Raw genomic sequence first — 25,534 nt, 5'->3', positions numbered from 1 at the left:
TTTAGACCCCCTAAGTAGTAGCAGTTGCTAGGACATTGCCCTGTTTGCCTCTGTATCACTCCATCCTTCTTTCAGACATTGTGAAATGTCTATTAGTAAAAGCGAGAGGGGGTTGTGGGTTGTTTTTGGTGGAGGCCTAAGAAGAAAGGAGTAGGGGCGGAGCCAACGCTCTCGTGGTCATAGCCCATACAAGCAAGAACAGAGCAGATGCTTCTGCGCACGCGCCCTGCAGAGAGTCTGACCAGAATGGCCTGTACCATTGCGACTCTGCCCGGGGGGGAGGGGCTGACCGCTCTACGTTTCCTCCCATTAACCGGAAGCCTTAGCAACTTACAATCCGAAGCACCCACGGGAACGGGGCAACCCATTACAGAGCGGTTCAAAGCCGAAAGAGAGCTTCCGTGACTGCGAAAGGGGGGCGCTAGAGCATTTTGTCTCTCTCTGCCCCCCCCCGTTTCAGGGTGGTTCCTTCGGGTGGCACCAGTCGCTGCTGGAAGAGGCGGGACCGGGTCTTCCTGAGGCTGCCCCCGGCTCCGGCGTCCCTGCTGCTGTTGCTGCCGCCGCCGCCGCCACCGTCGACGTAAATCCCGGCCCCTTCAAGCCTAGTCTCGCCCGGCCCCGGGTTTCCCCTCAGACAAGTCTCATGGCGTACAGCCAGGGAGGCGGCAAGAAGAAAGTCTGTTACTACTATGACGGTGAGGGGGGCGGGGCACGGCGCCGGGTTTTGTTGGGTTTTGTGTGTCGGTTGGGGTGCTTGTGCGCGTGGTAGCAAGAGCAGCTGTTCGTCTCCGCGCGCCTTCCCCTCCAGGCCGCGCTTCTTTCGCCGTTGGGAATGTTCGTTGGCTCCGTCCTCGCGCGCCCCGGCCCCCTCGGCAGCCCCTAGGCTGTCCTCGCTCGCCTTCTCCTTCCGGCGCACGCGCCGCCTCTCCCCCCTCCCCTCCCCTCCCCTCTTGCTTTTACCCATTGTGTCTGCAGGGGCTGCATCTGGGTTGGAAGGAAGGTGCTGAGCCCCTGGTTTCTTAAAGCGCATCTACACCCCCTTTAATTTTTGTATCGGGTTTCGCCTCCTTCGAAATCCGCGCGCATCTGCTAACGAACGCTTTGCAGAAGGGGGTGAGGCGTGCGCGCCCGGCTGGGCCTAGCAACAAACCTCATGGGAAGGGTCCCCATTTTGGGGGGGGGGGGTCCGAGGCTGGCCTCGCGATCCTTTTCCTACTAAGCGTCCTTAGAGTGGGACTTGGGCGCGCGAGTAACTGCGTTGCGTTGAGAATCTGAAGGCCTCAACGTTGAATCCCTGAAAGGTGCGAGACTGGCACGCTCTGGCCAAAGCTGAGAGCCCCACTGGAAGGATCTGGATGAATGGCCTGCCTATCGCATCCTCATAGCTCCATAGAGCATCTTTCTTGCGCACCTCACCCTGGTGAATACAGGTTGTCCCCACCATCCATTGGAACCCCATCACTAATTCAGAAAATGGTTATTTTCATTGTAGTTAGGGGTTTATATCCTGGATATAAGCGTATTGTTTTGAACACTGTTATACATGGTAGCCAAAAGAATGGTAAAGATTTAAAATTGTGGAGTGGAGATAACGTAGAAAAGTGAAGATTCTACTCTATGTGAAATTTAGTAGAAATGAATTACTACAGCCATCAAGAAGCACAATGCGGGTGCGGGACAGCCCATGGGTATAAGGCAGACGTTTGCAGTGGTACCTCGGTTTTCTAACATAATCCATTCCGGAAGACTGTTCAAGAAATATTCAAAAACTGAGGCGCAAAGGGCGGTCTGCAAATTTAATGGAGAAAATTGGGGGGGGGGGGGGACTCAGCAGAAGCCATTCGACTTCTGAGGCATGTTCGAAAACAAGCATTTACTTCCAGCTGTTTGGCGTTCATAAACCGAAACGTTCAACTTCCGAGACGTTTGAAAAGTGTACCACTGTATTAAACTTCAAATGCAACATGTAAATGTTTTGAACAGAGTGCATCTTCCTGGGCACTTAAGTAAAAGCAACCACTAATTTAAAGCAAGACTTTATTTCTCAACCACTTATTTAGCAAAAAATTGGCTGCATATTCCAGCTGTTAAGTTTTATTGTCAGTTTATTTGCTCTTAGCCTTACAAACTGCAGATGTAAGGACATTGCAGGGGAACTTTATTTTGCTTCACCAGGCTATCCACAAATAGACAGCAGAACATGCATCTATTGAAAATAATACAAGAAATTGAAGCATCCAGCCTAGTGTGTGTGAGTGTGTGTGAGAGAGAGAGAGAAACCAAGAAGTTGTTGTATTTATACCATTCTCCAAAGAACTAATGTCCCTTGTAATTTTTTCCTAAAGTACGTATATTGATTCTCAAAACTTGAATATGTTGGATTGTTTAAAGCAACAAATCTCTTGTATGGCATGTGTGAAATCTTGACTTTTTTGCATTGGAACTAAGGATTGTTCTAGGTTACTTAACTTGTATGGTGATAAAGACTTGAAAGTTGTGAATGTTACCTATTTCTGGTAGAATGTTTGCTATGGGTGCTGTTTAAAGAAGTAGTGATAGTGGCACTCTGATTTTTCCTGCTCACTCATCATTTAGATGCATTTTCACAGCAATTTAACACAAAATGGTATCTTGCACTGGAGACTCCAGAAATGTTTTTTCAAATACATCCTTTATTTGTTGGCACTGTGGCTCTAGTAAGGTAGACAATATACACTTGCAGGGATACACAGTTTTCCTCAATTCAAAAATGTTAGGGACCTCCTAGAGAAGTTGATCCCACTGGATCTGGTGGTGGTGGTAATGTCATCTGAATTAAATGGGTTTAGAGTAGGAGGTTGAATTAAACTGCAGTTTGTTAATGACTGCAAAAATCTGGATATCTCAACATTGAGGAATAGGAAAATGCCATTCATTATACTTTGGGGGCAGTTATTGGTCACACATCAGGCAAGTTTAAAACTAACTGCAATTATTTTAAGATGAAATCAAGTACACAGAAAAGATTACTACCTCACAAATAGATTCGTTATTCTGCAGAAATATGTTTGCTGGGATGCATTAAATTATTATGGTTCATTATTATTTCCATAAAATTTTATAAAAGGTTTTTTATAATACAGTAGAGTGGTACCTCAGGTTACAGACACTTCAGGTTACAGACGCTTCAGGTTACAGACTCTGCTAACCCAGAAATAGTACCTCAGGTTAAGAACTTTGCTTCAGGATGAGAACAGAAATTGTGCCCCATTAGCTAAAGTGGTGCTTCAGGTTAAGAACAGCTTCAGGTTAAGAATGGACCTCCGGAACGAATTAAGTTCTTAACCCAAGGTACCACTGTACAATAAAAACAGACTAATCTAAATGAAAACAAAAAAAGAAAGAGAAAATCATCATTATCACCATGCAAAGTCCTCTCTCAAGGTTAGATCTTAACCCTTGTCTCACACAGAAAAGGGTGGACCCACCTGGGAGTTTCCCTTTCTTCTCTCTCTCCCCCCCCCCCCCGGGAGATCTTCCATTTTCTGCCTCTAACACAGGGTCTTTCACCAACCACCCATCACCTTCATGTGCATAAGCAAGAGCAAAGCAAAAAAATGTCGAAAAGAGAAACCATAATATAATAATTAAAAAATGAAGAAATAAAAAGGACTTCCAATAGTTATGCATATAAATATTATTCAAAATATGCAAAATATTTATTCCAAGATGATATATAGCTGTTCCTCCTTCTGCTATGTGATATTTTCCCAGTCTTCAAATCTAGGCATCTCAAGTTCATTCATTTTTCCTTCCACACAAGTCTAAAAGAGCTTCTCCAGTTATTAATATCAATAAATGTCAACAGTATTCTTCCTCCAGTCCAGCAAAACAACTTTGCCTCCAGTGTCGAAAAACAATAAATCCTTCGTCTTCATTTACACAGGAGTCTATTTGCTGTGGTCATACATCAAAACAGCAATCCATAGTTATTTCCACATTGTATATTGATCAATTCACACCCAGTTCCATATACAGTGGTACCTCTGGTTATGTACTTAATTCTTTCCCGAGGTCTGTTCTGAAACTGTTCTTAACCTGAAGCACCACTTTAGCTAATAGGGTCTGCCACGCCGCCACCGCGCAATTTCTATTCTCATCCTGAAGCAAAGTTCTTAACCTGAGGTACTATTTCTGGGTTAGCGGAGTCTGTAACCTGAAGCGTATGTAACCCGAGGTACCACTGTATTCCAATCTCATTTCCTGTCGGCTGTGATTTTCCATCCTGATTTAGAACAAAGAGATTCTTTTCACAATCACTTCTTCCATTCTTTTTCCAGAGGCTTGATAGTTTTCCTCTCTTAATTCACTCAAAATTGTATACAGAATTCTTTCTCAGCTCCATCTCTGCCAGCCCAGAATATTTTTTAATCTCTCAATCCATGATTTCATTCCAATCTTCCAACTTCATAATTCTACCATTGAACTGTTTCACTCCTCCAGGCATCTATTTGGAGGTCCTCTCCATTTCACCATATACTGCTTCAGTTTTACCATTCCACTCTCCTGTTCTGGTAGTCCTGCATCAGTATTATTTTCCAAAGGTTCTGTGCCGCCTTTAGCCTTATTTTTCTCTTGTCCATTTTCATTAACCAATTTATGCATCCCAACTCTGAGCTCTTTCAGTTGCACATACAGCAGTTGCTGCACGATGCCAACAGTAAATGGGGTATCTATCTGTATTTTTGCCATACTGAGTGTTCTTGGTCTTATTAATAATTCTCATTCCTCAAAATTTTACAGTCTTTGCTTTACCCCTGAGTCCCCTGGCTTTTTATCAGAATGGATTCACTTCATTCCTCTCTCATGGCAGCATATGTTAGCTTCACGTTTGCAGCCAGCACTTTCACTAGAGGGATGGAAGATTAAAAATAAAAAAGATAAAAACTTCAAACAGCCGTTTAAAATCTTTCTTGGGCACAGACAATTAAAACATGCTTTCTCTCATGCTTTTAATTATTGTGTCTTCATAAGCTCATTTTAAAGTTCTTATTAAGTTCATTTTAAAATGAACACTGCAGGGTCAGTTTAAAAAGCTACATATTGTAGCATCCTGAGGTACAATTTGTCAGCAGATGTTTCCAGGAAACCCAGAAGTAGTGAATGAGGGCAGTAGTTTTTCCCTTTCAGCCCCCAAGCTCCAGTTGCTGGGTTTCAGTAGCTTGCTACCTCTGGAGTTATTAAATTAATTTTAATGGTTAATAAATTTGTTTCATATTTTGTGTTTATTATTTATTTTTAATTTATCTTCCGCTTCATATCAACAGAAATTTCTAAACAATTTGCAGGTGTCCCCCCCCCAAAAAAAACCATTATCAAAAATACAATAAAAATTTCACATTCAGAAACAAAGAATACTAATACTATTACGAATCATCATACTTTCACATTTCCCTGAGACAGGAGTATGAACATGCTCAGAATGTGGGCTTGGGAGAGCACATCCTAGTTTGAGATTCTGTCTTGCCATCAATAGGCTAGCTATAATAATTAGAATAGGATTTCAGTCCTAAATGCATCTACTTGTGAAATGATTCTTAAGCAAATATGCTTAGATCATATTAAATATATAACCACCAATTAAGTGATTCTTTTCACTGAGAATGGATAGAATTGGGGAATCTGATAGTTATGCTCAGTGGGAGCTGGGTGAAGAAAGGATATCCTCAGTACTTTGCACACTCTGAATAGACAGTTTTGGGGTAGATAGCTGTGCATTTCAAAGTTTGACTGTAGTGCAGTTAATCTGCTTTGCAGAGACAGAAGCTTTTCAGCCTAGTATAAATTTCTAAAATGCTGCCAAGAAAGGCAGAATGGTGGTTGCAGCAGCCTTCTTTGTTGCTCACTCTTCTTTGTTTAGTTTTCAACAGACGAGAAAATAGTCCTTAGTAGGGAGAGCTGTTTGTGAACTGAGATTTGGTTTTTATAGGCGAAAGATAGCGTTAAAATCTTGTTGTATGTCCAGTACTTTGCAAGAATACATGAGGAATGCATGCTGATTTTCATACATTAAATAATGTATTTAATTGTTGTGTTTGTCACTAATCTTGTTAAACGGAAGTCCAAATATTTGACTTCAGATATTAAATATAAGTGTAGGCATATAAGTCCAAATATAAGTGTAGGCATCATTTTTCCAGGTACAGTGGTACCTCGGGTTACATACGCTTCAGGTTACATACGCTTCAGGTTACAGACTCCACTAACCCAGAAATAGTGCTTCAGGTTAAGAACTTTGCTTCAGGATGAGAACAGAAATCGTACTCTGGCGGCGCGGCGCGGCCCCATTAGCTAAAGTGGTGCTTCAGGGTAAGAACAGTTTCAGGTTAAGTATGGACCTCCGGAACGAATTAAGTACTTAACCTAAGGTACCACTGTATAACGTTACTTAGCTCAGTATATTTCCTCCTCTATTTTCTAAGTGATTATTCTGTTTTCTTTTAAGTGTGTGTGTTTATAGCTCCACTGATAGCAATGCCACAATTCCTCATCTGTGGTGTGCTTGGGACAACACTATACAGGTGCACTTCAGTTGGCGACTCAAAAGCTCTCTTCAAATAAATTGAATGGGGGTGCTTAACTTCTCCCTTGTCTGCAAGAAGTAGAGTGCTGCAGAAAGGAGAGTTGCTTTTTTGCCACTTTCTTGCGCAAGAGAGTCCTTGTCTCCTGGTGGAAGAGTGCCCAGAATCCATTGCTCTATACTGCTCTAAATAGTAAGGATGTCGTGACTCATTGCTTTAAGGGGGGGAACCCCCAGACTTGTGGCAAGTCTTTTGTGGGTCTTCATGTAGATGATAGTGGGCAAAGAGCAAACTCTTTTCTTCAGAGCCATTTATTTGAGTGCTAATCAAATGAGCCTTGCCAACTTGAAGAACAACCAACCACACTCCTGCAGAAGATCACCTCATTGTCACTTTCAGCAGCAGGCAACCCAAAATGCATCCAAATGAGACTTTTGGTTTTGGGCTTATATTCGGGACAATCCAAAATTTGGTGATTAATCATAGTGAATACAAATAATCTGGGACTGCCAGCAGGCCTATTAGGCAGCAGAGGCGGCAGCAGCAGAATCAACAGCAGCCTGTGAAGCCTTGCCACGGCAGTGGGCAGAAGCAGCGGCAGCCTGTGAGAACTTGTAGTGATGGCCTTGTGGCAGTGGTAAAAGCAGTGACAGCCTGCAAGGCCTTGTCATGGCGGTGGCTGTAATGGTGGCCTGCGAGGCCTTGTGGTGGCAGCAGGAGACTGGCTGTACTTTGGATTGTTCTGAATGCCACCATTTGGTAGCCAAGCCCCAAACCAAAAGTTCTGTTGGGATGCATTTTGGCTTGCCTGCTGATGAAACTGAGTGTGTGATGATAAATAATGTGGTCATTTAAGTTTTAGACCCCTAAGTAGTAGCAGTTGCCAGGACATTGCCTTGTTTGCCTCTGTATAGTTCCATCATTATTTCAGACATTGTGGTAGATTGCAATGTTTAGCTGGTGATAACATTGCAATGTTTAGCTGGTGAGTTATTGCAGTGTTGAAAACCAGATATCGCCTAGCCCTTACACACATTGTGATTTGCAATATATTGCCAGCTCAGATATTATGAAACAATTACCACAATGTGAACTTCAAAATAGTTTTGGACGATATATCAATATATCACCCAGCTCTAGCATGTAAGGGTTCAGGCAGTGCCTGAGGTATCCAGCACTAAGTTGTTTTGTACAAGCCCTTTGTACATTAATCACTTTGTACAAGGACCATGAAGCAGACTCAGTAGTAGCTGGGTAACCAATGCAGCTGTTTTAACAATAATGTCACATAGTGCCAGAACTCACCATGAACAACTCCCCCATTCTCTTATAATGGCAATGGCGCCCACCTAAGAGATGCTGGAACTGAGTTCTATCTGAATAAAAGCTTTGATGTCACATATTCTCAGCCAGATGCCCCCTTAAAGCTCTCTGGCTGTTGCATTCAACACCAACTGGAGCTTTTGAACAAGACCCCAGGGCAGCCTCATATAGAGTACATTACAGTATGGTGGTACCTTGGTTTACAAACTTAATCCGTTCCGGAAGTCCATTCTTAAACCAAGGTGTGCTTTCCCATAGCAGTGGGGGACTCAATTTACAAATGGAACAGACTCAACAGGAAGCAGAACTATGTTTCTTTCCTACATCCTCTTGAGATGCAAAGGGAGGACACAGTCTTACTGAAGGAATACTCACCAAAGCAGGAAGGCAGCCTGCCATTACGACTAGTGTTTGCATTGTGAATCCCTGTTCTAGAGAGAGAACTTAGTTAAGGAAAGCCAGAAAAAGTGATCATTACATTTTCAAGCATGACTCATTTGCTTTCTTTTAGGTGATATTGGGAACTATTATTATGGACAGGGGCACCCAATGAAGCCTCACAGGATTCGCATGACACACAACTTGTTGCTAAATTATGGCTTGTACAGAAAAATGGAAATTTATGTGAGTATACATTTACAGTTTTGTCACTTGAAAGTTGATGAGCAGTGAAGAGGCTATAGTTTCCTAAGATTTTTAATTCACTTCAACACTTACTTTGTTGTGGAAAATCCTCTGGCTGATTCTGAGATAACATTTTTCTTCCAAAGAAGAACACAAACTGAGCCTGGGTCAGATGGTTAGAATGTGGTGCTGATAATGCCAAGGTTGCAGGTTTAATCCCCATACAGGAGAGCTGTATATTCCTGCATTGCAGGGGTTGGACTAAATGATCCTCAGGGTCCCTATGATTCTATGAAACCTATGAGTACCTGTGAAAATGCCACAAAAGGAAACAAAATTCACAAGCATTCAGTGTTCAGATATCTACTGGATGGAAAACATGACATGGTTACAGTAAAATATATACAACAAAGTGTTTTCTGTTTATAATGTGTTGTTGAGCATATTTTAAAATATTTCAGCAAGTTTCAACTTAACACATGCCTGATCAAATCTGTTTGAAGTACTTGAAATACTACTGCTTTTTATTCTGTCTCAGATCAAATTCAATGTTTCTTTTCCAGCGGCCTCACAAAGCTACAGCAGAAGAAATGACGAAATACCACAGTGATGAGTACATAAAATTTCTTCGCTCAATTAGACCCGACAATATGTCTGAATATAGTAAACAAATGCAAAGATGTAAGTCTAATCCTAAAAATAACTGGTTTCCCTCAGTTTCCCACCTGGTTTTGCGAACTTGATCTGTTAAGATGGAGAGTATTATATTATCTATTTTACTGTAATGTGTAGAATCCTGTCTATATGATGTTTAATCATTTTGAATTGTTAGTTGTTGGCTATAGTGGTTATAACATTCAGGCTTGTTCAGATGTAATGCTGCCCAGTTACCAAACCATAGTTTGATAACTGAGTCATATTGCACATGATTCTTTCTCTAGGAGTTGCACATGTCTCCCTTTTCTTCTTAGGGGATAGTTACTGCTAACCATAGTTAGCTTTTACACCAGAGGTGGAAATCAGCTTCTAATTTCATTCTCTAGTTTCAAAGCTATATATCTGAATTGGACCATAGTAACAGGTTTGCCACATGTATTAAATTAAACTAGTGTAATTTTTCATCCCAAAATTTAGAACATTAGCTAGCATGACGAAAAACTGTAATATTTATCTTTTCAATTAACTTGTACTTTCTTTGATTTCTGAACATTGATTTCCATTATGAATTCTGAATGACAGCATAACTTGCAAGAGAATTGTATTTTACTAGTTGGATAACTATTTGCTCAGTTTAAGCCACCTATAGTACCTTAATTGGTAACTGGTAATTGTCTTTTTGCTGAAACTTCATAAGCCATAATTTGACATATAGTGATGCTGTAAATTTAGGCATACACTCAGCTACAAACTTCTCTGAATCCATAAAAGCATATTTAAATATACTTAACTGACAAAAAAAGGTGTCTACCAAGTTTCACATCTGTGGTAATGGTTAGATTAAGTTTTGAAAAATGCCTCTGTTCTAAGGTTTTGGTTTTCATTTTAAAGATAGTGTTGGGCACTTAACGGATCAAAAATTATTTGATCCATATCACTGGTCAAGTAATAGACATTTAGCATTATTATTTTTTTAGAACAATACACATAGATTCAACATCAGCAGGTTGAATGATTAACAAACAGTGAAATCAGTTTTCTAAAAGGTATTGTAACCTATGGTGTGGCCACATTTGAGATAATGCTACCAATGCAGAGGTGTTCTTTTTTCATGGAACATTTGACAATGTTTAGTCAATTGACCAACATGCTATACTTTTATTTATATATACACACACACACACACACACACACACACACACACAAACTTAAGTAATAATACATTTAAGGATAAATAAAACTTGTCTTGTATAGTTAACGTGGGGGAAGACTGTCCTGTGTTTGATGGGCTGTTTGAGTTCTGTCAGCTGTCAACTGGAGGCTCTGTGGGTAAGTATCTCCTAATGTTTTCCTGGAGTTGTTAATTTTTAAAAGGCTGTACCAGTTTTTTTCAAACATTACCCATGTGGCAACTTTTATAGCTCTTGTGGAAATCAATGAGGGAGAAAGAATTTAATAGAAATATAAAGTGAAATGTTTAATTAAAAGAAAATGTTGTTATCAGTAGCTACTAGGCATGATGGATATGTACTACCTCCAGTATCAGAGTGTGCCTCTGAATGCCAGTAGCTGGGGATCATGAGTTAGAGAAGTTTAATGCACTCATGTCTTGCTTCTCTGCTTCCTCTAGACATCTGGTTAGTCATTGTGAGAACAGAATGCTGGACTAGTTGGGCCTTTTATCTTTCAGCATCTCCCATTACAAATTAATAGTTCATTCTGTTGCATGAGTTGGTATATCCAACTTTAGAAGTGCCTAACAATAAACAATTAAAATCCAGGCTGCACCACGATGTCTTACATTGAAGCTCTCTCTCTCTTTCTCTCTCTTTTTTTTTTTTTGGCAAGACATACTGTCTACCTTTTTCATTCCTTACCTGCATTTTTCTCCATAATGGTTCTTTAGCTGGAGCAGTAAAATTAAACAGACAACAAACAGACATGGCTGTTAATTGGGCTGGAGGACTTCATCATGCTAAGAAGTCAGAAGCATCAGGTTTCTGCTATGTCAATGATATTGTGCTTGCCATTCTGGAATTACTAAAGTAAGTTCATGTTGGTGCTATATGCACAACTTGTCTTCTAGAAATGTTAAAAATATAGGCTGTGTACTGGCTTAATCTGTATATATTGACCAGAGGACTAGCGATCATTGTTCCTTGGTCGTTTTAAATTATATTTTGTTTATATGTGTGTTTGTGTATGTGTTCATGCATGATATAAATTGCAAATCCCTTTTTGTTCTAAATAGCTTACTGATCAATTCAGACTCTGGCTGGAGAGCAAGCATCAGAACAAAATAAAGCAGCAGAGTTATTGTTCCATCTAAAGCCTTGCCCAGGGCAAAAAGTGAGGGGATTCAGGCTTTGGGGGTTTCTGGAGGGACATTGTTGCTGCATGAGCTGTAGGCTGGTGTAGCAAAGGCGCCCTAATTTGGTCCCTCTCTGGGAGCTAAACAAGTGTAATTTGCAGATAATTTTATTTTTATTAATGAGCTGTCAGTACGGCTATACACAGTGACCTTCCTGGTTCTTTATATTGTGTCATGATACACATAGTTTTAAGCATTATATTGGAAAAGGGAGAACAGATCTGTATACATGTAGTCATGCGGCTTTATATATCTGATTTAGTCTGGGGATAAATTTGGCGCCAGATAAACTTTTTGAAAGGTAAGTAGTGAGTTTATTGGTACTGCTCAAGTAAAGTCTCTCTCTCTCTCCCTCCAGATACCACCAAAGAGTATTGTACATTGATATTGATATCCATCATGGTGATGGCGTTGAAGAAGCATTTTACACAACTGATCGTGTAATGACAGTATCATTCCATAAATATGGTGAATATTTCCCTGGCACAGGCGATTTGAGAGTAAGTTCAGATATGAGGTTACCATCTGATTAAGAAGCATCTTGCAAATGCTATATTTAAGCCTGGTTATCAAGTTAGCGATTTTAATTTACTTAGTTTTATCCTTCCTTCTGAAGAAGGACACTTTGAAATTGATCAGGGTGAAAAAGGCTAACTCTTAACTTGATGAGTCTGATTCTATATATGATGTATTTTTTCATCTTAATTACAGTATTGTTTCCTACACTAATTGGGCTATTATGTAAACAATGTGTGTTGTCCCTGAGTGGCATAGTACTGCAACATTGGAATGAATGGCAGTTTTGGTAACTAGGGTTACTTTTTTCTTGTCGTTTTATATCTGACATCCATTTTGCTAATCAAAAAACTGGATCTTCAAGAGTAGATCTGAATTCCTTCCTTCCTCTCCCATCTCTTTTCCTTTTTGTGCTCTTTAGATTGTAAGCCTGCGTCATTTTATTTTGATCTATAAACCATTCTGGGAGTGGGCAAAAATACTTTCAAGCATATCAATGATGTGTAAGATAGGTATACAAAACGTCAAAATAGCTGAAAAAAACTGCCCAGCTTGCTAATAGTTCCTAAAATGCCATTTAAAAATCACCAGTAATCATAGTTGAAGCTTATCTAGAATGTTACTATAGTAGAGGTGCTTGCATTTGCATGAGCACATGAAGCTGTTCATTTAAAATTCCTGTGCATAATATAATCCATGGTACCCATTTCTGTTGTTGCTAGCTGTGGTATTTGTTCCTTTTTTCAACAGAAATTAAATGTGCTAGCTTGGAGACAGCTTTTATATCTCAACGTGATTGGCCACAAGATGGTACTGTTGCTTCATGCTAAATCCAGGCCTCTAAAGAGCAGATGCACTGACCTTAAACTAGGCTTCTCACCTGTCAAATACATGAAAGTTTAATTTCTTATTAAACCTAATCTCCTGATATCCTTAATAATCTGTCCAGAAAGCAAATTCAGTTAATTTTGACATTAATACCTCAGCTAAACAGGAATATATTTGTTTGATTCCCATATTTTCTGAGACTTTTTTATTTTGCTTACTTGGAGCATGGTGGGTGTGCTGCCTATCATTCAATATATAATATAATAACTATAAAAATGTACTGTATAATACAACATAGTAAACTTAAGTTGCTTACATGCCTTTTGTGTATGTTACAATGTATGCTAAGAGCACTGCGTGTTAATTCAGCTGAATCTAGATAAAACCATTGTATGAGATTCTCTTAATAGCATTTTGTTTATTTATTAAATTTGCATACTGCCCTTCATCCAAAGATCTCAGGGTGGTTCACAACATAAAAATACAATATAAAAACACAAAATACATAATAAAACAAGAACAAAAAGCAGTAACCACAAACAAATAATAAACACATTTAAAAGGGGTATATAAGATGTTCATCAGCCAAAGGCCTGGTTGAAGAGGAGCATTTTCACCTGGCACCTAAAGGTGTATAATGATAGTGCCAGCCAGGGAGAGCATTCCACAAATGGGGAGCCACACAAAGAAGGTCCTCAGGTGGTGATCTCAGGGTCCAGGTAGGTTCATATGGAAAAAGGCGGTCCTTGAGGTATTGTGGTCCTGAGCCTGGATGCATTGCACAGTTTTGCTTCTTGTGAAATAGTAAGGAAGGACACATGGTGATAAAAAGTGACTCCATAACAAGTTAGAGCTCCTCACTTTAAGAATTGACTCTTCTGGAAAGACGTCGTTTCTATAAGAAACATTTTCGTTGTATCTCTTTAAAAATCTGCTACTGTTTAGATATATAAAGCTTGTACTGCTTTAGGAACTGCTGCAGTATGTCAAAAAACAAAGACTGTTGCCCTGTACTAGCACAATTCTTGTAGTCAAACTGTATAAAACTTCATGCACTTGAAGTGGACAATGAAAGCTTCTGTCACAAAATAATCATTTATCCCTAAGGTACAGTAATTGTGGTTCCCCTCTAGAACAACATTGTAACTTCCTATTAGTAAATATGAAGAATATATTCAAACTGGAAACAAAATGTCTTTTTAGCTACTGATGTACTAAACAGACGTCAAAGGTCTTGTATTCCGTTTGTAAATCATGAATGTTGAAGCAGGTGCAAAAAGGAATAAACTTGATGTGTTTCAATTAGTGAATTGTGGCACATTTCTCGTAGATATAATAACATGTGATTTTACGGATCTGACACAGCAGACCCATGACATTACTCCCCATCCCCAGGTAACTGGTTGTCTTTTAAAGCCGATCTACCCATATGTTTCTGTTTTATGCCATCCCCACTCTCGGTGATACTCTATTTAAATCCCTGCAATGATTCTAAAACCATACTTTGGTGAATTTCAATAAAGTCATAAAATCCAAATTATACTTTTGGGTCTGATTCTTCTGTATTTTCACATGTCATCCTTCTGTTCTTTTGGATATACTTCCTTGTGCACTGATTTCTTCTACTGCACTGATCAAATGTTTTATCTGAAGATTAAACTTGAAGTATTGTTTGCTTCCCTGGGCTGCTTTGGGAGAAAGGGTGAGATAAATTTAATAATAAATATCTGGCACACTTTTTATATGTGCAGTTTTGGTATTCATTACATACTCAGAATTTTTCAAATGTCTAGGTAGCAACTAAACTACTTTCAAACACTCTTGGCCACAAGTGGTCCAGTGGTAAACACAAAATGTGTTTTGCCTTTTGGTATGAGTTTGTGATTTTTGTTTTTGTCTTGTTTGTGTTCTCTTATAGGACATAGGTGCTGGAAAAGGCAAATACTATGCTGTCAACTTTCCAATGAGAGATGGAATAGATGATGAGTCATATGGTCAGATATTTAAGCCAGTGAGTATATTCTAGATACTTTTTTTTAGAGATGCTTCTGTGAGGCTGAATAATAGATTTACCATGATTTCTGCTTCTTTACAGATTATTTCCAAAGTCATGGAGATGTACCAACCGAGTGCTGTGGTGTTGCAGTGTGGGGCAGATTCACTGTCTGGTGACAGGCTGGGATGTTTTAATCTTACGGTCAAAGGTCAGAGAGCAAAACATTACTGTAGAGTCACAGTTACATATGTTTTGAAAACAAGTACTGAATGCAGATTTAGTGGAAATGTGTTGGTTTTTTTTTTGAGTATCAGTTCTCTTGCAGCCATCTCTCTGGGCAGCCATCTCTAATGCTGGGACTCCCCCCCCCCCCCCCGCTACACACAAACACACTGGTGACTGTCAAGTATGCACCCTTTTGGCCATAGTACATCTAAAGGAAGATGTGAAAAAGATGTTCCATGTCAATGTCTTTATTTGCAGTGCTTCAGTTTTGTGTGATTTTAGGAAGTAAGTTCAGGTCTTAGTAGGCAGACATCACATGATCACATGTAGAAATTCAGTGATGTTTATGTGAATAAGCTATTAAATATCGCATAATGTGTGAGGTGCAATTTGGTCAATATTTTAGTATAATTAGATCAGTAATGTATTAAATGCATTCAATTTATGATTAGATTGCAAGAATTATTAAACTGAGTGTGCATCTGTTTGCCTTTATGACTCTTGCAAAAAATAATAATTCTTGTGTAACTCAATGCCATAAATGCAAAACAGAAGATCAGATTCCAAAATTGATAGGATACCTTATCCTATTCTGTTTTTTTAGTTCTTGCATCTTTCAGTTGTGTTAAGTTGCTTTAAGCTGATGTTTCTGTATACAGATCTTAATTGTGTGATCTTGAAAAGAATATAACTGTATGTCTTTATGGTTTGTTTGTTTTTTAAGGACATGCTAAATGTGTAGAAGTTGTGAAGACTTTCAACTTGCCTCTTCTGATGCTTGGAGGAGGTGGATATACCATACGGAACGTTGCTCGATGTTGGACCTATGAGACTGCTGTTGCCTTAGATTGCGAAATCCCTAATGGTAAATACTTGGAGCCACGGCTTCCCAAACTGTGGTCCATGAGCTTCATTCAAGTGGTCTAGAGCATGTCTGCAAAAATTCATGAAAAGTCATACATTATGTAGTGCAGTGTATTACAATTGCTACAACAGGCAGAAAAATCATTAAGTGGCTCATGAAGTGGTTCATTGGGAGAATGGGATTAGGAGCCACTGTTCTAAGGAGTATCACAGGTGACACCAGGGTTTAAGGTCTCTGCATATGAAGAAGTAACATGTGACTTAAACTTTAGCTTGCCTTAGTCATCAGATCCCCCATTTCAGTGGCCAGGGAGATTGCCAACTGTTTGTATTCTGTAACTGCAAATAATATGTATTGCAGTACAGTGTATCTTGCCATAGAGCCTATGCCAATCTGCTACAGAGGATTGGAGACTGACAGAAAAGACTTACAGCATAACCATTCTTTGATCTACAGGGGATTTTGCTAATGGTTGAATCATTAAGAAGTGGGATATCTGTCTTGACTCATGTGGTTTCTGGCTCATTAACCAGACTCTTGGTAGCTTCAAATGGCTTACCTAGATGGGTGAACACAGATGTTTTAGAAAGCATTAATGAGATGCATAGAAATCTGCATGGACCTTTTATAGATTGTATAAATGAGTAAGTGTATTTGGTGTGTTTTATTTAAACACAGTGTGTTATTTTCAACATAGTATATTTTATTTTAAACTATTGTTTAAATAAGCTATGGTTTTAAATGCACAAGAGCTTTGCTCCTCCCAGCTCCTGATTGTGCTGGGCAAAGGAAGAAGCAAGTCAGAGTCTGGATTGTAGTGACATGTGAACCCTGGACTTTGGTTTCTCTCCAAACAAACCACAACCAGAAAGTGAAGATTTATTTATGGCTTACTGATTGTTGTCTACCTTGAGGAAGCAAAACCTGGTTTCATGACAACCTAAAGTTGAGCTTGTTTCCTCTATTTCATTCAAACCATACAATCATTTAAACTTTACATTCATAAACACGAGATTTTCTACATCTTCAACATAATTTGTGGTGTGTGAAATATGCCAGTAAGAAGTTGTTGTTGTTGTTGTTGTTGTTGTTGTTGTTGTTGTTGTTGTTGTTACTGTTACTAATTATCCACCTATCACCTTAAGATCCCAAGTGGGTTCCAAAAACCAGCACACATTATTTAAAACAGTTTAAAGCAACTTACAATCACAGAAACAAATCAGGCTTCATTTTTATACCACGGTGGAGCATCTAGATTTCTGCTATAAAAGATAACTGTAGCACATTTAATCTTGAAAAAATATTTGTTCTTCCTTAGAATTCAGATACTTCCTAATGTATTTATTCTGGATCAGAAAATAATTTTGAATGTCTATTAAATATTTGAGAGCTGCATTGCATTCCTGTGAATTTGTTCTTTTTTTCAGCATTTAGTAGAAGAAAACAGAAGCTATGCTTTCAAACATAAAAAAAAATGCATACTATCATATCTGACCACTATAATCTGAAGAGCAATAAGGCTGTTTTAAGAAGCTATTATTACTTCATTTTGTTTTAACAGAATTGCCATACAATGACTACTTTGAGTATTTTGGACCAGATTTCAAGCTGCATATTAGCCCTTCAAATATGACAAACCAGAACACCCCAGAATATATGGAGAAGATTAAGTGAGTATTAATGCCATAAAGACACATAGATACTATAACGATCTAAATCTTTGCAATGGGTAAGGATCCATTTTCTTTTTTATGCTCAATATGAAGCAGGGAAAATGAGGGGTTAAAAGGTCCTGGGCTCTTGAGATAGCAGAATTACTGCTTTAAAAGCCAGCAGGTGAAACTAGAAAGTCAAAGACTGTATTCAGTTAGTGTCCCTCTGTTGAAGAAAGGCTCTCTGATCAGTGAATGCTTCTGTCAATGGAAGGGGGAGAAGCACTTTTCACCAGTTCTCTTCCCTATGGCCTCCTGTGCCACCTCCCATGTCGTTCTAAAAGCTAGAACAACCTTCTGGAATGGATTTCTGGGGCAGGGAAAAAGCAGAAAAAACCCCAAACCTCATTCTTCTGATGGAAGCCTTTGCTTGATCAAACTATCTTCTGTTGCTGGAGGGACATGATTGGATAAACCCAAACCTGTATTTTAATGTTTCAGGGTTGTATCCAACTAAGTCATACTCAGAGTAAACCCATTAATATTAATAGACTTAATTTTGATTTCATTAGATCTCCTCTGAGCATGGCTTAGATGGCTACAGCTCTCAGTACTTAATGGTTGGAAAAGAAAAACCTGTTTATCTTTCAAAATTTGGTACACATTGTTAAAATCATTTTTTATTTTTGCAAAAGAGCTATTAAGTCTCAGTAAGCTCTTTTGTCAGCAGAAATGCAAAAACATGATCAAAGTATCACTATATGTTGCTTAATTTCATTATGTTGAATGCCAGCCATATGTTCTGAGAGTTTGTATTTTTTAAATGTATTCACCTCTAACCATAGATGTTCTGTCTGACATATGTATTTCCTTTGGATACCATGGCTTGCCTTTTTCAAGAAAATTGCCCCTAGTACTCTTGCTATGTAACTTGCTTTTCACCTTATTTTCCTATACCATTACTAGGCAGCTGGGTATTTTTGTGAGGACGAGAACTAAGAAACTCCCAAGCTATTAAGAAGAAAGTTGTCTCATAACAACTTTTCCCTGGATTACTTGCCTTGCAGACAGCGTTTGTTTGAGAACTTGCGCATGTTGCCCCATGCCCCAGGTGTACAGATGCAGGCTATTCCTGAAGATGCTGTTCATGAAGACAGTGGTGATGAAGATGGTGAAGATCCGGACAAACGTATTTCTAGTAAGAATGGACTAACATTAATACTGGGTGGATTGTTGAAGAAGTAGTACTAAAGAAGGTGGAACAGAAATGCCCCAGTAAGTCAGATGGGCATCTAAAATTACCATCCAGAAACAAATTGGCTTTAGTGCTTTCTGAGGAAGACAGCAATTACATATCAGAACATGAAGGCAGAAAGCCTGGGAAATAAGCACAACTGGCAACCAAGGGGAAGCTGCTTAATTTTTAAAGCCAATCTTGAAATCATATAATCATTTTTGGCATAGTTCTTAGTACACCAAGCTTTTTAAATTAGTTCTCCTAGCACTGTTGCTTCAGCAGAGGTTTCTGCTAACATAAGACAAATGTGATTCTTGCCTATTTTCCCTATAGTCCCCAGTCCTACTGAAAATGATTCTGGAGCATTGGGGGCTCTTTAGAGCAGATTTGGGAAGTGGACACTGGAGGCTGCAGGGTGGAGGGTGGAGGGGGAATTGACAAAAACTGCCTCCCCTTCTCCTTCAGCAAATGTTTGCCTTGTGCCTGTTTAAAGGCACAAATTAGATACACAGGCCTTACATATTGGACCAGTTCACGAGACATGTCTGAGCATTTGAGTTGGCCTAGAAGTTCTGGTTTTTACTTAGTTTCCAGGAAGGGAATAACTGGGTCAGGTAGACGCTGCAGGTGCTATTTTGCAATAGTAACTTCTACTTTGGACTTTATAGCCTGTTTGCCTGTGAATGAGGACTGATGCTGCTTATATGTTGAAATTTCATGTCGGTAATACATGCTATTTCTACTGCATCTTTTGGCTAATAAGCGGCAAATTTTGCCTCAGGCCTAAATAAGAGCTAGAGTACACATTGCACTTAGCACCAATACACTGTTGAAATTGCAACCCCATTATGAGTTCATTCCCCACCCACTCACTGTATTGAGGAATGTCTTTCTAAACACAACATTGCTGTCATATGGAAAGTTTTCATTATGGTTATGATCAATGCAGCAGGACTTCCTTTACTGATGCAAATTGCAGAGAAGAGTTGTCACCAAATAACTTTTATTTATTTTATGCCTTCCCATGGTGAGAGAAATGGAACACACAAGAAGGTGATCTTTGAGGAATGTGTTTTCTAATCCTATTCCCTTACTTCTAGTTCGTGCATCAGATAAGCGAATAGCCTGTGATGAAGAATTTTCTGATTCTGAAGATGAAGGGGAAGGTGGACGCAGAAATGTTGCAGATCATAAGAAAGGAGCAAAGAAAGCCCGACTAGAAGAAGACAAAAAAGAAACAGAAGATAAAAAAGCAGGTAATAATAATAATAATAATAATTTATTATTTGTACCCCGCCCATCTGGCTGGGTTTCCCCAGCCACTCTGGGCGGCTTCCAACAAAGATGAAAAATACATATTAAAAAATATTAAAAACTTATTAAAAACTTCCCTGAACAGGGCTGCCTTCAGATGTCTTCTGAATGTCAGGTAGATGTTTATCGCTTTGACATCTGATGGGAGGGTGTTCCACAGGGCGGGCGCCACTACCGAAAAGGCCCTCTGCCTGGTTCCCTGTAACTTGGCCTCTCGCAGTGAGGGAACCGCCAGAAGGCCCTCGGAGCTGGACCTCAGTGTCCGGGCAGAACGATGGGGGAGGAGACGCTCCTTCAGATATACTGGACCGAGGCCGTTTAGGGCTTTAAAGGTCAGCACCAACACTTTGAATTGTGCTCGGAAACGTACTGGGAGCCAATGTAGGTCTTTCAAGACCGGTGTTACATGGTTTCAGTGGCCACTCCCAGTCACCAGTCTAGCTGCCGCATTCTGGATTAGTTGTAGTTTCCGGGTCACCTTCAAAGGTAGCCCCACGTAGAGCGCATTGCAGTAATCCAAGCGGGAGATAACCAGAGCATGTACCACTCTGGCGAGACAGTCTGCAGGCAGATAGGGTCTCAGCCTACGTACCAGATGGAGCTGGTAAACAGCTGCCCTGGATACAGATTTAACCTGTGCCTCCATGGACAGCTGTGAGTCCAAAATGACTCCCAGGCTGCGCACCTGGTCCTTCAGGGGCACAGTTACCCCATTCAGGACCAGCGAATCCTCCACACCTGCCCGCTTCCTGTCCCCCAAAAACAGTACTTTTGTCTTGTCAGGATTCAACCTCAATCTGTTAGCCGCCATCCATCCTCCAACTGCTTCCAGACACTCACACAGGACCTTCACCGCCTTCACTGGTTCTGATTTAAAAGAGAGGTAGAGCTGGCTATCATCCGCATACTGATGAACACCCAGCCCAAACCTCCTGATGATCTCTCCCAGTGGCTGCATGTAAATGTTGAAAAGCATGGGGGAGAGGACAGAACCCTGAGGCACCCCACAAGTGAGAGCCCAGGGGTCTGAACACTCATCCCCCACCACCACTTTCTGAACACGGCCCAGGAGGAAGGAGCGGAACCACTGTATGACAGTGCCCCCAGCTCCCAGCCCCTAAAGACGGTCCAGAAGGATGTTATGGTCGATGGTATCAAACGCCGCTGAGAGATCCAGCAGAACTAGGAAACAGCTCTCCCCTTTGTCCCTAGCCCGCCGGAGATCATCAACCAGTGCGACCAAGGCAGTTTCAGTCCCATGATGAGGCCTGAATCCCGACTGGAAGGGATCCAAATGGTCCGCTTCTTCCAGGCGTGCCTGGAGTTGTTCAGCAACCACTCGCTCAATCACCTTGCCCAAGAATGGAAGATTTGAGACTGGGCGATAATTGGCAATCGTGGCCGCATCTAAAGATGGTTTTTTAAGAAGTGGTTTAATAACCGCCTCTTTCAGCGGGTCTGGGAAGGCTCCCTCACGGAGGGAAGCATTCACCACCCCACGAAGCCCATCGCCCAGTCCTTCCCCGCTAGCTTTTATAAGCCAGGATGGGCAAGGATCCAGGAGACAGGTGGTTGGCTTCACTCGTCCAAGCAGCCTGTCCACATCCTCGGAGGTAACAGATTGGAATTGATCCCACACAACTTGACTAGACAGGACTCTAGCACTCTCCCGCCCTGGCCCTCCTCCCACGGTGGAGTCTACTTCTTCTTCTTCCCGAATCTGAGCGATTTTATCTGCAAAAAACTTTGCAAAATCATTGCAGGAGATCATGTGGCCCGTACTGGGCCCCGATGTCGCAGGTGGTTCTGCTAAATTGTGAACCACCTGAAAAAGTCTCCTGCTGCTGTTTTCTGCAGATGCAATAGAGGCAGCGAAGAAAGTCTTCTTCACCGTCGCTATCGCCACTTGGTAGGCTCGACGTTGAGCTCTAACCTGTGTCCGGTCAGATTCGGAGTGAGTTATCCACCACCGGCGCTCTAGCCGTCTCAACGATTGTTTCATTGCCCTCAGATCCGTGGAAAACCATGGGGCTCTCCGGGCTCCATGCAATCGGAGAGGGCGCTTTGGAGCCAAACAGTCAATAGCCCTGGTTAACTCCACATTCCAGCGGGCCACCAGGGAATCGGCTGAAAGGCCATCAACATGGGATAAAGCATCCCCTACCACTCTCTGGAAACCATTTGGATCCATTAAGTGGCAGGGGCGGACCATCCGAATCGGTCCCACCTCCCTGCAGAGGGGATGGGTCGCAGAGAAGTCCAGTTGCACCAGGAAGTGATCTGACCATGGCACTTCTTTCGTTTTGCTTTTACTTAGTGTCAGATCACCAACATCCATAGAGGTAAACACCAGGTCCAAGGCATGTCCGCGGCTATGGGTTGGGCCAGACTTATTCAGGGACAGCCCCATGGAGGCCATGCTTTCCACGAAGTCCCGAGCGGCCCCTTGTAAGGTCGTGTCGGCATGGATGTTAAAATCCCCTAGGACAACCAAGCTAGGTGTCTCCAGGAGAACATCCGCCACGACCTGAAGCAGCGGGGAGGTTGGTACACCAAAAGGAATCCTGTACTGCCCCTATTGCCCAACTTCCAGAACATGCACTCAGAAAACTGGGTCTTCCCAATAGGACGCCTGGTGCAAACTAATGACTTCCTAAAAATCACTGCAACCCCCCCTCCCCGCCCACATGACCTGGGTTGCTGTGCGTAAGAGAAACCTGGTGGACAAGCAGTGGCAAGGACAGGCCCATCTGCTTCATCCAACCAAGTCTCTGTTACACATGCCAGGTCAAGTCCTCCATCCATGATCAAGTCATGGATGGCAGTGGTCTTATGAATCATTGGCCTGGCATTGCACAGCAACACTTTCAGGTCGTGTGGGTATCCCTTGCTGATTCTAGTATCCATCCAGTCAGGACCAGACCCGGAGGCAGGGATAGTCCTCAGACAATGACTAAACCTGCCTCCTCTGTAATGACATGGTCTGGTCTTAGCGTAACTCCTCCTCCTACCCGTGATCACTGAGATCGGTTGTCCCAGTGCATCCCCCCCGTGGAACATGCCCCAGCCATTTTGTTGGCTGGGACCTACTCCCCAGCAGCCCTGACCCCTCCCCTTAAGAACAAAATAACACCTTAAAAAAAAAACAAATAAAACAATACAAACAAATAACAATAAAAATTACAAAAACATAAAATCAAACAAATTCCCAGGCCCAATAAACATCCATCCCACCCCCACCCCCACCCCACATACAAAAAATTCAAAAGAAAATTTTTTAAACATTTTAAAATCACTCTGCACCCCTCCAGCAGTAACAGCAACTGTCCTAGTGAGGCCCATCAGGCCCTGCCCTGGGCCAGGTGGTAAGTGGCAGGAAGGAGCAGGGCCCCCAGACACTCACACAGGAGAGTCCTCCTGGGCAGCAGAGCGCAGCAGTCCCTGTGAGGCTTCAGGCCCCGCCCTGGGCCAGGTAGGTGGTAAGCGGCAAGAGCAGGGCCCTCAGACACTCACACAGGAGAGTCCTCCTGGGCAGCGGAGCGCAGCAGTCCTTATGAGGTTTCAGGCCCCGCCCTGGGCCAGGTGGTAAGTGGCAGGAAGGAGCAGCGCCCTCAGACACTCACACAGGAGAGTCCTCCTGGGCAGCAGAGCGCAGCAGTCCCTGTGAGGCTTCAGGCCCCGCCCTGGGCCAGGTAGGTGGTAAGCGGCAAGAGCAGGGCCCTCAGACACTCACACAGGAGAGTCCTCCTGGGCAACGGAGCACAGCAGTCCTTATGAGGCTTCAGGCCCCGCCCCAGGCCAGATGGTGAGTGGCAGGAAGCAGCAGGGCCCTCAGACACTCACACAGGAGAGTCCTCCTGGGCAGCGGAGCGCAGCAGTCCCTGTGAGGCTTCAGGCCGCGCCCTGGGCCAGGTAGGTGGTAAGCGGCAAGAGCAGGGCCCTCAGACACTCACACAGGAGAGACCTCCTGGGCAGCGGAGCGCAGCAGTCCTTATGAGGCTTCAGGCCCCGCCCCAGGCCAGATGGTAAAAGTCTAAATCAGTATTTTTCTTTCTTTTACTTTCCTTGTTGGCTATATTCCTAAGCATATCATACTCTCCTGAAAGTAATGGGTTTTGCTTCCAACTAAATATTGTTGAGATTAGGTCAGACCTACTTAATTTATGATGGTAACTACCCATATTTGTTATACAGTGGTACCTTGGTTTTCGAACTTGTTCCGGAAGTCTGATTAGACGTTTGGCTTCTAAAAAACGTTTGCAAACCAGAACATTTATTTCCAGGTTTGTGGCATTCGGAAGCTGATTTGTTTAACAACTAAGCCATTTGGGAACCAAGCTACCACTGTATTCATCATTCTGCAAAAGCAGTTGAGGCATAAAGCAGCTCACATGCCATGGTCCATAACTGTTGGTTTTCCTTTAGTTTGAATCTAAGTTGTGCATTTCTGGATTAGGCTGTTGGTTGGAATGTTTATCTTTCTGAGAATATCTCTACTGGCATGGCCAGTAGTTGTAGTTCAGCAGCATGTGGTGGGGCCAAAGATTCCACACACCTGTTTTGAAAGAAGAAATCAGCACTGGCAAAGGTGCAGCTTCATTCAAATTCTTCTATCAGTGTTCATTTTCATTGTAACTTGTTAACAGCTAAGTCAACAGTTGTCATTTGAAATTTATTTATATAAACCTGCCACTTTTAATTATTTTTAGACATTAAAGAGGAAGATAAATCCAAGGATAGCAGTGGTGAGAAAGCAGATACCAAAGGGTAAGTAAATTGTGGCCATCCTATGACGTGCCTGTTTCAGAACAGCCATTAACTTTGAAATGTTATTTATGCACCTGTTATCCATTATGGATGACAATAAATCAGTGCCAATAGCTATTAAAGAATTTATAATGTGAGCAATGCAACCCTTACTGTTTTTAAATGAGCAGAGAATGGCATTAAATTGTGACCCATGTTAACAGTTGACTTTTTCCCTCCTCTGAACAGCACAAAGTCAGAACAGCTCAACAATCCTTGAATGTAGAGACTCACATCAATTAAAGGACACAATACAAAAGTGGGGGAAAAAGTTAAAAGGAACTTTTCATATGAGAAGAGACTCTTGATTTTCATTTTGTACTATTTGGCATGGAGCGTATTTATTTTCAAACAACTGTGTTTTTGTTTTTGGCAAGTTGTATTGTGAGTTTTCTAATTATGATGCAAAATTTTGTTCATTCCGCCAGGCTTTAAGTAATAGTATTCAAAATGGATGTGCTATTATGTTAGACGTCTAAATGATCTATTAAAATTTGCCTTTTCCTGAACTGATTTTACCCCTTTTTGTAATTATATCTTTATTAAAAAAAATGTACTCA

General features: G+C 41.4%; 1 protein-coding gene across 1 annotated transcript; it reads left to right on the top strand.

The window, feature by feature from the left end:
- The first annotated feature begins 319 nt into the window (after positions 1–319).
- Positions 320–25,534, top strand: HDAC2 (histone deacetylase 2). The gene is made up of 14 exons (XM_053381713.1): positions 320–695; positions 8,395–8,507; positions 9,071–9,188; positions 10,419–10,493; positions 11,071–11,209; positions 11,894–12,035; positions 14,798–14,890; positions 14,975–15,083; positions 15,825–15,965; positions 17,527–17,635; positions 18,685–18,815; positions 19,955–20,110; positions 24,878–24,935; positions 25,164–25,534. Exons 1-14 carry the CDS (start codon positions 644–646, stop codon positions 25,192–25,194), a joined length of 1,467 nt encoding a protein of 488 aa, XP_053237688.1. The 5' UTR covers positions 320–643; the 3' UTR covers positions 25,195–25,534.

Source organism: Podarcis raffonei, chromosome 3, assembly GCF_027172205.1.
Source record: "Podarcis raffonei isolate rPodRaf1 chromosome 3, rPodRaf1.pri, whole genome shotgun sequence".
Classification (NCBI taxonomy): Eukaryota; Metazoa; Chordata; class Lepidosauria; order Squamata; family Lacertidae; genus Podarcis; species Podarcis raffonei.
Note: the sequence above shows the minus strand (reverse complement) of the source record. Positions and strands in the feature narration are given on the sequence as shown.